The sequence below is a fragment of the Salvelinus alpinus genome, chromosome 16, assembly GCF_045679555.1.
Source record: "Salvelinus alpinus chromosome 16, SLU_Salpinus.1, whole genome shotgun sequence".
NCBI classification, from domain to species: domain Eukaryota; kingdom Metazoa; phylum Chordata; class Actinopteri; order Salmoniformes; family Salmonidae; genus Salvelinus; species Salvelinus alpinus.
Genome location: NC_092101.1, coordinates 25,719,233 through 25,731,172, shown reverse-complemented (window position 1 = coordinate 25,731,172; position 11,940 = coordinate 25,719,233). Strand labels below are relative to the sequence as shown.

General features: G+C 40.8%; 1 protein-coding gene across 4 annotated transcripts in view; it reads left to right on the top strand.

Annotated features, from left to right (window-relative positions):
- Nucleotides 1-728: 728 nt before the first annotated feature.
- LOC139541199 (phospholipid-transporting ATPase IF-like) overlaps nt 729-11,940 on the top strand; it is a 36,870-nt gene continuing 25,658 nt past the window's right edge. For 2 of the 4 annotated variants that reach the window (XM_071345589.1, XM_071345590.1), the window contains exons 1-16: nt 729-1,117; nt 6,259-6,375; nt 6,525-6,614; nt 6,993-7,073; nt 7,221-7,328; nt 8,119-8,247; nt 8,944-9,047; nt 9,260-9,307; nt 9,442-9,506; nt 9,638-9,719; nt 9,844-9,994; nt 10,348-10,545; nt 10,639-10,797; nt 11,019-11,197; nt 11,494-11,562; nt 11,661-11,734. In XM_071345589.1, coding sequence (XP_071201690.1) covers nt 1,091-1,117; nt 6,259-6,375; nt 6,525-6,614; nt 6,993-7,073; nt 7,221-7,328; nt 8,119-8,247; nt 8,944-9,047; nt 9,260-9,307; nt 9,442-9,506; nt 9,638-9,719; nt 9,844-9,994; nt 10,348-10,545; nt 10,639-10,797; nt 11,019-11,197; nt 11,494-11,562; nt 11,661-11,734 — 1,681 coding nt within the window. In that variant the 5' untranslated portion in view covers nt 729-1,090. The remainder of the gene's footprint in view (nt 1,118-6,258; nt 6,376-6,524; nt 6,615-6,992; nt 7,074-7,220; nt 7,329-8,118; nt 8,248-8,943; nt 9,048-9,259; nt 9,308-9,441; nt 9,507-9,637; nt 9,720-9,843; nt 9,995-10,347; nt 10,546-10,638; nt 10,798-11,018; nt 11,198-11,493; nt 11,563-11,660; nt 11,735-11,940) is intronic. The other 2 variants (XM_071345586.1, XM_071345588.1) reach the window with 2 other exon arrangements.

The following is an 11,940-nucleotide window of genomic DNA, read 5'->3' as shown; positions in this document are numbered from 1 at the left end:
ATGTATTCACCCTTTGACCCGGAAATGGTAGTTTAAATCATAAACGCTTGGTATGAATTACGAAAGGTCCTCTAGCTAGACGTTTTAAAACTTTGTGTTATTATCGCCACGTCAGCAACCCGTGGTCACATCATATAGATCCTATTAAATTATTAATATAGGTTGTTCTAATTCCTAATTATATGGGCCACACACAATGATTTATATATACACACCTCACCCAATTGTGTATATATAGGCCTAACCACAGTTGGCAATATTAGGACTTTCGTTTTGTGCTTTCAAAATAAAAGCCCGCAGTAAAACGCTATGCGTATGATACGAATCAATATTTGTTTGCAATTTTGCATCGTGCATAGTTTTATGTTTTTATTGTCACATACACCGGATAGGTGCAGTGAAATGTGTTATTTTACAGGGTCAGCCATAATGTGTGCATTATAGTCATAGTGCTTTGTGATACAAAAATATAACTACATCTGGGGAAAATATAAACTCAAGAGTGTTCTTACTTTTTATAAGATAAAGAATATTATTATTTGGAGCACATTGAGAAATGGTTGGAGTCTAAGTATATGAATGTAATGAACATTAAAATATTTAAAATAGAAATCACTATTTGGAAGGATGCAGTTTGGAAATGTATTGACTTATGTTGTATTGCGCAAATTTGGACTGTAGAAATAATATAGATTGTGTGTTTGTCCCTTTACAACTGGGACGATGTGGTGCGAATCGGTGCTGCTACGTCGACAGGAGAGCCACAGAGCTGGAAACCGATTGCTCGAGCTTCGCAAAGAGGGATGTAGCTGGGCAGGAAGCGGACAGTACAGGAAGCGGACAGTACAGGACACTCACTAGGCATACTTCGTAGCTGTCAGAATATAGCTCAGTGTGTCAGTCACATCAGAAATATTACTTCACGTCATGGGAGAGATCATATTTGATCATATAATCACACAGCCTGGATGTTTTGTGTAACGGATACAAGAAGACGTGCCTGTAAAAGGAATTATTTATGGTTTGGGAAGGTTTTATGGGAGTAGCTAGCTAGCAACTTTGCTGGCTCGTCGGAGGACATTTTGCAAGGATGCTACGGTGGATAAGGCAACAGCTGGTAAGTGAGCCTCTTTTCTAACTAGCTATATTTGCTAGCAAGTGTTACTTTGCTATTGAGAAAGACGTTGATGCACATTAAACAATATGATGTGGTTGTTTTTTGAAGAGTTAAACATCCAACCATAACTGGGTGCTAGTAGCTAAGTTCGCTTAGTAGATAACGTTAGTTAGCAAGCTAGCTAGCTTGTTTGTTTACCAAACATTGGCGTGGCTAGCAGCGAACTGGTTTTAGGTACATGACGCCAGTCAGGCCCACTTATACATTCCACTCAAACTTATTTTGTCTGGCAAGTTTGTTAGCTGGTGTGCCTGATGATCTAGCTAGTAGTAGCTAAGCTGTTTTGACAGTAATAGTTATGCTAAAAACTAACCAGCCAGCTACTGTAGCTAACTATATATTTGGCATTGGACAGTTTAGCCACAGATATGTAACGAGTCGTTATCAATGGTTAACTTGCTACCAACTAACTAACTAGGAAGCCATTCATTTTAGCCGCTGCATTGAAAAGCCAGACACGCAGGTATATGTTTAGAACTAGCCCAGCATTGCCGTTGTATCATGTAGTTTGCCTAAATCTTAGCCTCAACGCCTAGCTACTTAATTGTCTACAGCAGCATTAGCTAACTAAATCAGATTCTAGAAGGCTACGGCTAGCTAGAACATCTACTATTTTCTCTCAATGAATCAGGGTGAAGATCCAATTCAAGATTCATTTAAATCAGTTCTGGAGATTGATTGAAAGTTGTATTAATGTGGCACTAACCGAGTCTTCATTTAGCATTTTTCAGTTAATTAATTGAATTTCAATTAAACTTCCTGAATTGACCCTAAACTCAATTGTTAAATACTTAGCTAGTGTACAGAAACAATCAAAACCAACTCCCCTTTTTGTCATGAATAATGAATGAATGCTTTTTTTAGTTCTGGTGCAGAACTAAAAAAACAGCCCGCTTGATGACCTAGCCCTATTAGTTACTTATGGACTAACGTATACTAACATACTGTCTGCCACCTGCAGTAAGTGGAATTCAGCCAACTGCTTAGCTTAACAGTTCTTAAGGAATACAGAATTTGAGAAGATTATAATGCAAGTGACTGCGCAGTGACCTTGATCTCATGTGAAAGTTTGCTTTCAGGAAAAACAAGCAGCTGAGGGGAGTAGATATCTGAGTGATTTCATTGATATAATAGTGTTTCCCAACTCCAGTCCTTTAGAACTTCCAACAGTACACCTTTTTTTGTAGCCCTGGACCAACATTCCTCATTCAACTCATCAAGGGCTTGATGACTAGTTGAACCAAATGTGCTTGTCCAAGGTTACAGTAAAAATGTATACTATTGGGTTTACTCAAGGAACAGGGTTTGGAAACGCTGATTTAATACACCACAGAACATTGTTTTTCATAGAATGGGCTGAATGTTATCATAGAATGCTCAGGCTACACACAGTAACTGTCACTATTACCAACCAGCCTAATTCACTGTAAATCGGAATAATATGACATGAGGTCATTTTCTTGTTAAATGGAATCATGGCAGGGAATGCCCAGCCTGAGCTGACCTTTTGAAGCTATAGATTTGGATAGTACGGCCAGGGAGGGAGAGGGATGGCCAATCCTATCCCAGCTGCTGTTACCTGCACCACACTCAATCCCAGTCCTCACTTCATTAGTTTCACACTGATGGGGTGCCACTCACAGCTGTGTAGTCAGACTGAGCCCCAGGATGTGAAATACATTTTTTTTTTTATCAGAAGGCTGTTTTTATCATGAGAGCCATCTACAAGTTAGGGTATATTGATGAGTAATGGTAGTGCAGAGAGCAAAAGTAGCCATTTCAAGTTTTATATTTTCCAGGACCTAGAAACCTACATTATATAATGACTACCTGGGGGTACTACTGTGTGAGGGATTTGTTTTTACTTGAGAAAATATTTATATAATTGAGATTGTAACCTATGTCGGATTTGAAAGATGTTCAAATTTCAAATGCAGGAACCAATTATCCGCTTTGTTTTGGTGTCAACAGAAGTAAAACAGTCAGTAATGATGATAATGCTACCATAGGAGTGTCGGTTTACTGACTGCTCACTCAGAGCATACTGAAATGGGCAAAGGAAACAGTATCTTACAACACTGTGTGAAACAACCTGTGGTTTACATACGTCTCAAGGCAGCCTTGAGCATTGCAGAGGGAGGGAAAGTGTGCAATCTGGCATCCTATTAAGTTGCCATTAGTTTTTAATGAGCTTCTTCATGTTGTGGTTTGTTATTTTGAATTATTACAGCTCCTCATTTATTATCCCCTCCATGTAGCTGGGCTCTGGGTTTCCTTAATGCTGGTAGTTGGAGGCTTTGTTAGAGCATGAATTAACTTGATATTTCTAGGCATAGGAGGGGCATGTCAGACCAGGTGACAAAATACATTTCATCGAAGTTGTAGCTTGTCACAGGTAGTAGGCAAACCTAACTATACTAAATATATTTTGTTTACCACTGTTTTGGTTGCTACATGATTCCAAATGTGTTATTTCATAGTTTTGATGTCTTCACTGTTATTCAACGATGTAGAAAATAGTAAAAATATAGAAAAACCCTTGAATGAGTAGGTGTGTCCCAACTTAAATTTTTTCTCTGAACAAGGAGTTACCGTATGCAATGAATTAGTAATTCCCTGGCCCAGACAGCCATATTGACACTTGTCTCTCAGAATATTGCTTAGTGGTCACACAATAATTTCCAGAAACTCTCAACATGCCTGCCTGGTGAAAATATAACTCTCTGTGACATCGTCAGCTCACTCCCTCTAAAATTCCAGACAGCAGCACATACTTTATACATCACCTATGATAACAGATGTTTGCTCACCAAGGAGGACAGACTGTACTTTTGAATGTGCTTGGGGGTTAACAGCACAGGCAGATCATGAGATGAGAACTTTTGCCTGGGTGCAGTGAACATGGCCAAGATGGTGTGTGTGTGTAAGAGTGTTGTGCAAACACAAAAGCCCATTGAGGAGGGCAGGCTGTGACAGTAATTGAATACATGTGTTGCTGTCTGGCCAACTCATTCTCACTACAGTGCAGGCAAGGAGTCAGTCAGCACCAGCCTATAGGCCCACTACTTATGAATATGATGCAATGGACAGACAAATGGTCTTTATTGTTATTACCCATCATATGCCCCAGATTAATTTACTCTCTTTTTTTGTAACCTTTATTTTACTAGGCAAGTCAGTTAAAAACAAATTCTTATTTACAATGACGGCCTAGGAACAGTGGGTTAATTGCCTTGTTCAGGGGCAGAACGACACATTTTTACCTTGTTAGCTCGGTGATTCGATCTAGCAACCTTTCAGTTACTGGCCCAATGCTCTAACCACTAGGCTACCTGCCGCCCCTTTTGAACATTGTGTACAGAAATGTAATTTTAAGATGGGGCCAGCCTATAGCATTCTAGGATTAGAATTCTAGAGTTTTTGTTCTTTAGTTCCCTGCAATAAGGAAGTTATTGACCAGCCCACTAGAGAAGTGTCATTGACTTAAATAGGCTAATTTGGTTTAACATATTTTGTTCAGTACAGTGCTTGGTCTCTGGCTGCAGGCTATATTCAGGCTATAATAATCTAGCCTAAGTGTTTTTCTGACAGATAATCAGGGTGCAAAATAGTGTTTGCAATCAATGTGTAAGGCTATTTAAATATAGAGTAGGGTGTTTTCACATATCGTCCTCTTAAAATAACTGATCTCAGTCCTCTTTAAAGTGAACTATGGGGTAAAGAATAGCAGAAGAACTATGTATGCACACTGCCTTTGCCTTTGAATGAGGACTCAACTCTTTTGCCAGTTCACTTCACCTATTTTGTGGTCCGAGTCCTCTTTACATTCACGTTGCTATATTTAGAAAGGAACCAAGATCTTTTTCCAACATTCACTCCATGCACTCTGGGTTTTTCCATCAGAATGTGTTATTGGAGAGCTAGATGTACCTACTTACATTTAGGAAGATAATAGATTCCATTTAGTTAGATGAACTATCGCACCGCCATTTCCTGGTTGCTAAAATTCTAATAGTTTGCCTAATTTCAGTTTGTGACCAAGCAAGTATAGTGTAGATAATCATTGTACCATCTAAACCCCTGTGAAATATCTTTCCCATAACCAAAAATATTGTATTTTCAGCCTGGGAGGCATAGAAATATCACGTAGAACAGATCTACAGCTTAGACTTGTTTTCAATGAGAATGACAGATCGTTAACTTTCATTTATATGTGAATTTGGTCGGGTCACCAAAAAAGTTATATATTGCAGCTTTAAAAGATGATCCATAATAATTGTAATCAGAAGATACTATTAACATGTAAATATTGTTAACATAATAAATAGCAGATGAAAACTGCAGATTAAATAATACTGTAATTGAAAATTGTACACTCAATGTTGGCTACTACCCCTTTAAGAGCTAGAATATATTTTGTACCCTATGTTGTGATTCTCACCAAGTATGTTGGCGTCTTCTCACACTAGTCAAACCCCACAATTGAATAAACGGCTTATGAAGCGCTTATAGATCACATATTGCAAACAAATATTCTGAATTTAAAAACATATTTTGGAATTTCTGTACATCCTTGACAATCGCTAATCAATAGGCCTACCCAAAAACAGCACACCCTTTTTTTCCCAGGAAACTGCACATCTTCTCTCTCTTGTGGCACCAATGTGAGAGAGTTTTAAGCAGGGGAACAGTGTTGCAGTAGTCTAGTGTGTGGTATGGAAAGAATGACAATGGAACCTGGGGAGCTTTGTGTTCACATTGCTCTAAAAAAGGGAAACGGACCACGGAATTCAAGCAAACCGAACTCAGACTACCACTTGATGGTCTCAGTTTGGTTAGCTTCGGAGGCTCTTTTTTGACTGATCTGAGTTCCTTTAGTGTTCACACTGCACAAAAAATAAAGCGAACCGCACTAAGTTCACAAAGATTGTCTGAAAGGGACAAAGTGTGAACACCCTAACTATTGAAAAACATTGTATAATTTTTCTGACCAGTCTCTAGATAAAAGTTGCCCATATTGGTTCTGAGTGAGTGGTAGAAGTTTGACCTGTTCCTTACACCCTCCTCTCTCTCTCCTCCAGGGCTTTGACCCTCCCCATCAAAGTGACACCAGAACGGTTTACATCGCAAACCGCTTTCCTCAACATGGCCATTATGTCCCTCAGCGGTTTGCAGACAACAGAATCATATCATCCAAGGTAAGGCAGTGGTGTTGAACACCTAGGTTTTGTGTCAAGAGCAACAACAAATGTTCAAGTTACGCAACCATTTTATTTCAGTGCCAAACAACTCACACTTTGATGTTTCTGTTCTCTCCTCCCCTTCCGGCCCCCGCTCCCCTCTTTAGTACACCATTTGGAATTTTGTTCCCAAAAACCTGTTTGAACAGTTCAGAAGAATAGCCAATTTTTATTTTCTCATCATATTCCTGGTTCAGGTAAGGCCTTGCCTCAGCACCCAGTCTACCATATTTATAACTGTTGCTGGTCTAAATACTATACTATTACTAAATATTGTGCTAAAAATAATTGCTGTGTGCTCTTGAGCATACTGTGCCCGGAGGTCCCTAACAGCTAACCTTCAGTATTCATCAGGCTACTCTTAGAAGCCACAATTTGGTTTCTGCTTTCTCTGGCCGCCACTGTGTCCAAATCTACATTTGTTGTTTCGTTATACTTAGTACAATATTCATGAAGCATTTTCTGCAATAAGAATGGCTTCAGCTTACGAATGGCCAGTGTGCTTTTAGGTTAAATTAGGAAATTACACTATTGCCAACTGTTGTCTCCTTTGACATAATCTCTTTATTTTGCAGCTAATGATAGACACCCCCACTTCCCCTGTCACCAGCGGACTTCCTCTGTTCTTTGTCATCACAGTAACTGCCATCAAACAGGTGAGAGCAGCAACAGGTTTAATTCCTCTTTTCTTATCAACAGTACATCCAATAAATTGAATGTGGTTACTTATCAAACATACTGTACTTTGTCTGGATGTCAGAATGTCTAGATGGTTAAATCTCATCCCTTCCTCCATCACTCAGGGCTATGAGGACTGGCTGAGGCACAAGGCGGACAACGAGGTGAACGGGGCGCCTGTGTTTGTGGTGCGCAGTGGCAGCCTTGTGCAGACCCGCTCAAAGAACATCCGAGTGAGTCACCGGGGTGTCATAATGAGTCCTACCTTGAACAGCACACCATCCTAACACTTAGCATACCCTAAACACACATTTCAGACAAACGGCTACATTTCATGTAACTCCCACTTTTGGCTGGTGCTTTGTACCACTGTGTTAAAGATTTGTCAGAAAGCCAGGAATGTAAAACCAATGTACCACTCACAGTCTCAGGCGTTACATTATTTGTTTAAATGTTGGTACACACTATTCCGTGTGAAATGTTTTCACCGGGTAGTTATTGAATAAGAGGATTTGTTCCCAATTAACAAATGTTAGAGTTAGCTAGCCAATGTTTAATATCAGCACTCTTCATTCATGTACTCTAATAATTCACCCAACACCACCGTTTTTGTTGCTGAGCTGAGGAGCGTCGCGCAGCATGGTAAAAATAATTACAGTACATATTGTGCTCTTGTATCGCACGGGCAATGATGTCCGAGTGGAAAAAACTGTTTGTTTGCAGTAACTTCTTTATTGTAATATCGTAAACGGACGTGGCAGTTTCACCATGAAGGATTCCAGCTTTAAACTGCCAGAAGAATACGTGTATTCAAGTAGTTTAGTTTGTTTTTCTTTCACAGTTCTGCAGATGCAATGTAGCAGTTTTCACATGGGAAAATGTTTTCTCTTTTTAAAACAGTGCATGGTGGCATTCACTATTGAACTAGACTGTCCAGTATTCAGAAAATATTGGATTCTGAGGTCGTGGATATCATGGGAGAGTTTTGCTCCTCATTCATGTTTGACATGTCTGTCTGCTCAGGTGGGGGACATAGTCCGTGTGGCCAAAGATGAGACGTTCCCAGTGGACCTGGTCCTCTTATCATCAGACCGAGCTGAGGGGACATGTCACATCACCACCACCAGCCTGGACGGAGAGACTAATCTAAAGGTTGGGCTTTTAATCTTCCGTCCCCACTCTCGCTTTCTTTTTCTCTCTGAGCCCTAAATTAATTAGCTTTCCCCCTTTCACAAGGGGAGGGAAAACTTGTATTTAATTTCTGTGATAGTACTTGTGCAGTCTGAGACATCTCATGTTTTTGCCAGAGGCAATATATCTAATTATCTGCTTCTAATCAAAATGCTTGTGTCATATATCAGTTTATTTATTTATCAATTTTTATTTAATTTGTGAAATGTATTTTTTGTCTGTTTTTTTTCTTGTGCAATCTTAGTGATGCAGCCTCTCTGTCATCAGCCGTCAGTTCCAGCTACTTGTATTTTATGGCTGTTTGCAGTAATGACATTAGAATGCAATGGAATCGCTTTCTCACTGAGGGGGTTTTAGCACCAGATTGGATTTTGCCTCAAGCAGTCAGAGTGATTCAGTTAAATTATAAATGTAAACCTAACAAGCCTCGTGGCCTCTTTAACCTGTTCACCAGTAGACAAAGGCTGGCGCTGTGAAACTGTTGCCATTTTTATGGCACTGTAAGGCTGTATTCCTTTCTAAATCATTATAATGTACACTGCTATTTCTTTGCTTTTAAGGCTTACTGTCTCACTGTAAAAAGTCTACTTATATTCTATAAAAGTGATATATTTGTCCCTCCTTGATTGTATCCCTACGCTCTCTGTGGTCCTGTAGACTCACTACTCTGTGCCGGAGACGTTGGTGTCTCAGTCGGTGTCCAGGCTGGAGGCCCTACATGCTGTGCTGGAGTGTCAGCAGCCAGATGCAGATCTGTATAGGTAAGGTACAGTCACCCTGCGCTCACTCGCCAGTCAGAACGCTGAGCTCTTCTTTCACTGGCCGCAGAACTGAACAGGACTATTTATTATTTCTCACATTCACATTTCTACTGGCTGGAATGGAGGTCTTTTTTAGGGTTGAATGACAGGACTGTTGGTGTTGCAGTTTCTCTGTTACTCTCCCCACTCAGCAGAAATGCTTCTACTTTCAGGTTTGTCGGGCGAATAACGGTAACACAACAAGGAGAAGAGATTGTAAGGTGAGATTGCAAAATCGGAAAATCTAGTTTTTATCTGGGTTGCATGGATGGAATGGCACAAATTGTTTCTATTTGCTGTTGAAAAAAAAAAGTAATTCTGTTGTATCATTCACTTTTTGTCTCTGCCTCATTAGACCCCTTGGACCAGAAAACCTACTGCTTCGAGGAGCAAGATTAAAAAATACCAAAGAAATTTTTGGTAAGTGGCTTCTGGCTCTCAATGTTGCCATCCATATTGTTGTCTGTCCTCAGTTATCCTCTGTTGAACTCAGTTGCCCAGTTGGTTGTTGTCTATGCAGGGTTCAGTAGAGTTCCACTCTTGATTTGCAGGTGTGGCAGTTTACACTGGGATGGAGTCCAAGATGGCCCTGAACTACAAGTGCAAATCCCAGAAGCGCTCTGCAGTGGAGAAGTGCGCATTAGGACATTTTGCACCGCTACAACAACTCTGAACACTTCTGAGTTTCCTCTTCTCAGGTTTCAGGTTCATCTCTATGTACATCAGACTGTGTGTATCTGTGCTGTTTTTCCCTCAGGTCCATGAACACCTTTCTGCTCATATACCTGGGCATCCTGCTGTTTGAGGCGATCCTCAGCACCATCCTGAAGTACGCCTGGCAGGCTGAGAACAAATGGGACGAGCCCTTCTACAACCAGAAGACAGAGCAGGAGAGAAACAGCAGCCAGGTCAGTCACTGTCTGAGACTTTATTCACGCTGATACGTTATGGTCTAAAACAGAGCATCTTAGATTTCATAGGATTCTTGGATACTTATTATTTGCAAATAGTTTGTGGTTTTGGGGGATAATGTGTTTGAAGGAGATGGGAAGATGTATTACATTTTCAACATCTCTTGGTGTGGCTTCCCATACAGTAGCAGTGGGTATGACTCAACGTATTGTGACAGGATATTAGAGAAAGTGCCTCTCACCCTGACAGTCAATAAGAAAGGTGCTCTCCTAAAACCTCTGTTCGCTTTCCAATGAGGTCTCAAGCCATTTGTCGTGTGTCCCTCTACCACCCACTTCCTTGTTGACAGATCCTGAAGTTCATCTCTGATTTCCTGGCATTTCTGGTCCTCTACAACTTCATCATCCCTATCTCGCTCTACGTCACTGTGGAGATGCAGAAGTTCTTGGGCTCGTTTTTCATTGGCTGGGACTTGGACCTCTATCACGAGGAGAGCGACCAGATGGCTCAGGTCAACACATCCGATCTGAACGAGGAGCTGGGACAGGTACGGGCACCAAGCACTTCGCTGTAGGTCTCAACGTCATAGCTGAGTTTGTGTGAGTGTGTAATGATCAGCCTCTGTTTATTTGTGTTCTAGGTAGAATACGTATTTACGGATAAAACCGGCACCCTGACGGAGAACGAGATGCTGTTCCGTGAATGTTCAATCAACGGTATCAAATATCAGGAAATCAATGGAAAGCTTGTACCTGAGGGAATGACGGATGACTCGCCTGACCGATCTGTGCCTCCTCTGGTAAACACCATTAAAACCTCACATATTGCCCAAGTGACTTGTGACAGTATTTATCCATTCACTGTCTGTCCATTCATGAAATATACAGGTTATGTCTGTATTTCTACCCATGTGTTATACTTTTTCATTAACTGTCGTCATGGCTTTGGCCGGTCAGTGGTTTGATGACTAGGTACTGTACTCATGTCTGTCTGTTTGTCTCTCTGTCTGTCACCTCTCAGAGTCGGGAGGAGTTGCTGTTCCTAAAGGCAGTGTCGCTGTGTCACACAGTGCAGATCAGCTACGAGCAGCCAGGCGACGGCCCGGGGGATCCCTTCTCCCACGCAAACGGCTTCTCCTCACAGATGGAGTACTATGCCTCCTCGCCGGACGAGAAAGCACTGGTGGAAGCCACGAAAAGGTACCCAGGAAGATAGCTGTCATGACGTGCTGTTCAACCCATTTGTACTGTTGTTGGTGAATAAAATGTAATATCTATAGATATATGACCAGTGCTGGTCTCCCAGGTCTTTTTGGACATACAAGCACTCAGACAAATGAACATTTATTGAGACAAATGGTTTTCAAGGTTCAGCACATTCCAGACCACATTCCAGACCCAGCTGACCATGCATTACAGTTAGGGTCATGTATGGGCAACAGTCTGCATGTTAGTATTTATGGTCAGCAATGTCACATGATCAAATTTAATTGCAGGATGGGGGTAACCTTCATTGGTAGCCACGGTGAAACTATGGAAATAAAAACATTTGGAAAGCCAGAAAAGTAAGTATAATTTTGTATGATTGAAGAGTCCATGGCATTTTATGTAGATGATGAACCTGTACTGTGCATAACAAGTGATGTAATTCCTTGTCCCACAGGTTTAAACTACTCCATGTACTAGAGTTTGATGCAAACAGAAGGAGAATGAGTGTCATATTACAGACACCCACAGGTACAGTGATTTCTCCATATTAGACTTGAATGGCTCATTCATAAATGTTGTATTAGCATTTCATTACAGGAGGTCCTCTGTAGCTCAGTTGGTAGAACATGACTCTTGCAACATCAGGATAGTGGGTTTGATTCCCGGGACCACCCATACGCAAAAAAAATGTATGCACTTATGACTGACTGCAAGTCGCTTTGGAATAAAAGCAT